The sequence below is a fragment of the Geospiza fortis genome, unplaced genomic scaffold, assembly GCF_000277835.1.
Source record: "Geospiza fortis unplaced genomic scaffold, GeoFor_1.0 scaffold330, whole genome shotgun sequence".
Classification (NCBI taxonomy): domain Eukaryota; kingdom Metazoa; phylum Chordata; class Aves; order Passeriformes; family Thraupidae; genus Geospiza; species Geospiza fortis.
In genome coordinates, this window is record NW_005054400.1 from 57,954 (window position 1) to 62,756 (window position 4,803).

A 4,803-nucleotide genomic window follows, 5' to 3' on the forward strand; every position below is an offset into this window, starting at 1 on the left:
CTACACTGCAAATTTAAAAATTAAGAGCTTTGTCATCCCAGATATGCTTAGCTAATACCCTGGCAGCTTTCCTTATTTTTCAGCAGTTTCATTCTTTCTGTAACTTGTCTCTAAGTGACATTAAAAAGTAAAAACCATCTTGACAAACATAATTATGCACTTGACTTGCAGACTTATCTTCCCATTTCTGGAAAGAATCACTTGAGGACCCCATTCATCTTGAAGTGCTTTCCCAAAACAATCCCTGCATGTCTGAAATGAAGCTGCTTCTTCCTCAGAAACATTTCTCCCTTTTCCCCATTATTCCCACCTTTCCATCTCAGAATCTCTATGACCTTCAGTCTCTCATGTATGTGGTTTATGATATTTATTTTTTGTAGAGTCATAGAATGGTTTGGGTTAGAAGGGATCTTAAAGATCATCTAGCTCTAACCCCCCACTGTGGGCTGGGACACCTTTCTCTAGATTTGCATTTATTGTAGTTCCCAAGTTAAAAACCTAACAGCTACTCAGTAGATTCTTCTGTTCCCAACTGAATGCAGTATCTAAAGTTTGTACATTTGAAAACCCAATACTTACAGCTAATGAATATTCTACTCTAATAATGCAGCAGTCAAGTATAGATGGGGATACAGGTGGGATTTTCAGAGTTTTCCCATTCCAGGTATCTGTACTCCCAGAGGCAATGTGGTTTCCTCGGACATTGGCAACCATCTGACGGAAGGTTTTTGTCTTCCCACTGGCCAGGTAAGTTTGTGTTTGGAAAATGGCAGCTTTTGGAACAATCAAACGAGAAGAGCAGTTCTCAATTTCTGCATAGATTGGGATGGCTTCCCCTTAGAGACAGAAAAAGTCCAATGAATAATTGGTATTTACCTACTTTCCTCTGGGAGTATCAAAGCAAGTTACACAGCACGTACATCATCTGCAGTGTTATGAGAACAATACTTGGTAAGTTTCCTCAAGCCAGTTTATTTTTTTCAGAGTGGTATCCAGGCAAAATTATAGCCACCTACTATGTTTTACACATAAACAATGATTCATTTTGAAACATTAAGCATAATATGAACAAGCTATAAAAGCTTTATTTGCAAATTACGCCCCAATCTTCCTTTTATATAGTACTAAATGAATTTCAGGATGTTTTATTTTCTCAATGTATCTAGTCTTATCAAGATGAAGAAGCTGCTAAAGCTCATTCTTACCTAAGTGTAAACCTATACAAATAGGATGTAAAAACCTAATTACATCCCAGTTAAGTATTTTATCCCAGATAAAAACATTTTGTTGTTCTTTACACACAAATGTACATGGGTTTTCCATAAGATTATTAACAGGACTTCCTTTCAATTTATATTCCCAATGGGAAAGGTAAGATAATTTAAAAAAAAAAATTAAATGCATGTGGACCTTAATTTACTTCTATTAAACAGAATTATTTTTTGAACTATAAAGTGTTGGCTTCACTGAGATTAAAAAAAAATCCCAACCCATTAGATGCTTAGTATTTACATTTTTAAGGTAACTACTCTTACCATTACAGTATCCCTTCCTCTCAATTTTGGCACTGAGAGACACTGGCCCAGAGGTGAAAAACCAACAGCCAACCATCTTCTCCTGACTTCTTAGAACAGGTGTCTATAAAATATAGAGTATTTTTCATTTTATGGGATAAAGCTCTCCATCACTTGCAGTTTAGCGTTATGCATATCAGTCATTGTAACCCAGCTCTAAAATCCACACGCTCTGAATCCCTGAACTGCTCAGTGCAACTGTAGATTTTGCCACCATGTGAAATGGAACCAAGATCTGGCAATCTGAACATTCTCTTTTGAAATCCCAGCCTGTATTTAGACTGTACTAAGTAACACAGAGCAGTTTCTTTGCATGTGCTTGGTCTTCAAAATTAACTTTTCAGAGGTCTCATGGAATACTGTGGTGTTTATCTCCATGTTTCTCAGTGCAGAAGAATGCAGAATTCATTTTATCTGCAAACAACTAACAGTTAAGCAAGTAATTTTTTTAATTTTGTATCTCTAAGAAAGGATAAATATATGTAGACATTGGGTTAAGGGGATGCACCTTCATTACCTGCAAGTCACAAAACCCCCCAAAAATGTAGAGACATGACAAAAACCATCTTAATTATTCAGGGACTGTCACACTGCATGGCATTTACACTGCCTGTAATGTTTTCATTAGAATAAACTCACAAGCACACATGTCAAGTGTCCAAGCCAGGATCAAAGCTACTCAAAATGATTTACTGAGCAGTGACACTCAGTCAATACAATAATGCAAACTGGTTTTTTATTTTCTTTATTGTAATGAAAAAACCCTGTTGTTTTGCACTTTTGGTGGTAGCCTTGGAATCCATTAAGATTGGCACTGCCATCCTGATGTGTCTTCTGTGCAATAACCTATGGTCTGCTTTGTCCTTACAGAATGTGGGTATGATGCCTTCAAACTCCTAACTAATGAATATAAAGACTATTCTGCTTACAGATGTCACTGCCAAAATACCCTAAGTTCTCTCTAGAATGGATTGAAATGTAAGCATGTAATGAGGGGGGAAAAAAAGCCTGCTCAAAACATCTCTTTTCTATGTTCACGTCATGATGTTAAAATTATCCTACCATTTTAAATAAAATAGAAATGACTCATTCATATTTAAATGAATAACCATTTAGATCCAGTAGCTATCATGAAAGTGCAAGGTATAATTTTATATTATTTTCATAATACGGGTTGAGATAAAAGAATCCAGCTCATTAGCTTCCATCTTGCCTATTTACTCATTACTTAATGCCTGATCTTTCTTATTACTCTACAGTATTTCCAGTGATTATTAAAAACTCAATGCTTTAATGTGGCCAAATCTGTCACAGGGAAATAACTGAAAGGATCTCTGGAGCAGCTGCGTGCACACACTTCACGGTAGAAAACGACATGCAAAATGCAGGGATATGTAACATAATGGCCAGAGCCTAAATGACAGGCTGGGCATGATTAATACTCTTCTCTAATTACTGCTCCTCAACCTACTATTATTGTAGAGTTTAGGACACTGAAGCCCTGTGAATGTAGTTGCTCTGGTAAGAGTAACTACTCTGCACACACACATTACTATTATTAAGCCTTATTTATGCATCTGAAGCCTGCCTAACTTTTTGGCAGGAGCATCTCTGCCAGCAGGGATGTAATCAATGGTATTAAAAAAGCCACTCTGTTTGCTATTCACACAACCTAAAATAATCTATTTATAGAGAAAAGCTTAGGGAGCTTATATGCTTTCAGAAGTCAGAAAATGATGCTCGGGAATAACATGGGAAGGGTTGTGGCTGGATGTGAATGCTGCCTGGAAATGGTTTATTTGCAGCTGGTTTTACAGGGGGGAGGAGAAGTGGAGGACCCTCTTACCAGGAGAGCTGGTGAGCTGACATCGATATGGCTGATGATCTGCAGCTCTGTCTGCACACTCTGGTCAGGCACAGCAGGCCTCTCCAGCACTGCTTTCACGTAGTACTGGATACTGCCATACTTCCCAGTAAAAGAGGTCACCAGAGGTCTGAAACGAGCAGTCATAAAACCATTACCTTCAATTAATATTTCAGCTTCAAACATTAACACTTCCTGCATATGTAAACATTTCCCAATTTACAGCTTGTACTTTTAGGGCCTTGGGGAAGCTGAAGCAAACAAGGCCTGTCTGCGTGGTGCTTGATTAAGATAAATATATAAAGCTGATACTAAAAAAAACACAAGTCAAACTACATTAAGTTAATGTTCCACTACAGGCAGCATCCAGCACAATCCCTTCAGGTTGGATTATTGAACTTACTCTTGAGGGAGCTGAAAGCTGAACGGAAATTCGTGTCTTCCATCTAGAAGAATTAAGTTTTCCTCACCTGTAGGATAAGAATGAATAGTATATTTTAGTTATTCCAGAAATAGAACAAAGCAGACGCTTTTATAAATTATTTATGTACGAAAACACCCACATGCAAGAAGTTTTTATTGATCCCAGTGGGTTCTGGACTGTGGCCCATACTTTATTTATGCTGTGATGTGATTTCAATGAAAAACAAAAATCAAGGAAACATGGGAGACCTTGAGATTCAGTGCAGGACTCTGGCCAATTCCTAATCCAAAATGGCTTCTCCAAAGCATAAAGTAAGTTTCTTTTCAGCAGAACAACAATTAATCTACTTTTCCAATTAACAAGCTAACTTCTGGGCCGAAAAATCTGCAATTTAAGGTCAGCATGAAGACATACTATAAATACACGAGCTTCCAATTTATTCACATAGGGCCTACTGTTACACAATTTACAAGGCCCGAATCTACTTTCGCTACAGATCAGACTGAGCTGCGTTTCACCCTTACAGAACGAAATGTCGTCGTTCTGTCTTTAATTTTTTTTCAACGCTGCCACAGTGCTGCAGTGTGTGAGTGACAGAGCTGCACCACAGCGAGCTTCCCCTGCCGCCTCAATCCACGGGATGAGCCTGGCTGCTTCCAGGGTCTTCCACGGCTACCGCACACCCAGCGCGGAGAGGCCGACCCTTCCACAGCCACACGCACAGCGCAGGGAATTCAGCTGCGCATTTTATTTCAGTCCCGCTCGGCGTTTTTCAGCCCCCACACAGGGAATCAATCGTGCGGCTGCGGGTGAGGCGGTGATCCTCCCCGGGCTGAGCGCTGCGGCAGCGCTGTCCCATGCGGCCGCTGCCCGTTCCTTCGGCCCCCGGTGCCCGTTCTGTCGGGTCCCTGTGCCCGTTTCCATCCGCAGCGTTCCCTCCT

At 39.7% G+C, this 4,803-nt stretch overlaps 1 protein-coding gene across 1 annotated transcript in view; it reads right to left on the reverse strand.

Moving 5' to 3' along the window:
- Positions 1 to 3,983, reverse strand: part of ARRDC4 (arrestin domain containing 4) — a 7,663-nt gene extending 3,680 nt beyond the window's left edge. Inside the window, exons 1-4 of the mRNA XM_031061128.1 lie at positions 3,842 to 3,983; positions 3,421 to 3,568; positions 1,536 to 1,638; positions 580 to 836 (exon numbers count right to left, since the gene is read on the reverse strand). Coding sequence (XP_030916988.1) covers positions 580 to 836; positions 1,536 to 1,611 — 333 coding nt within the window. The 5' untranslated portion in view covers positions 1,612 to 1,638; positions 3,421 to 3,568; positions 3,842 to 3,983. The remainder of the gene's footprint in view (positions 1 to 579; positions 837 to 1,535; positions 1,639 to 3,420; positions 3,569 to 3,841) is intronic.
- Positions 3,984 to 4,803: the final 820 nt, after the last annotated feature.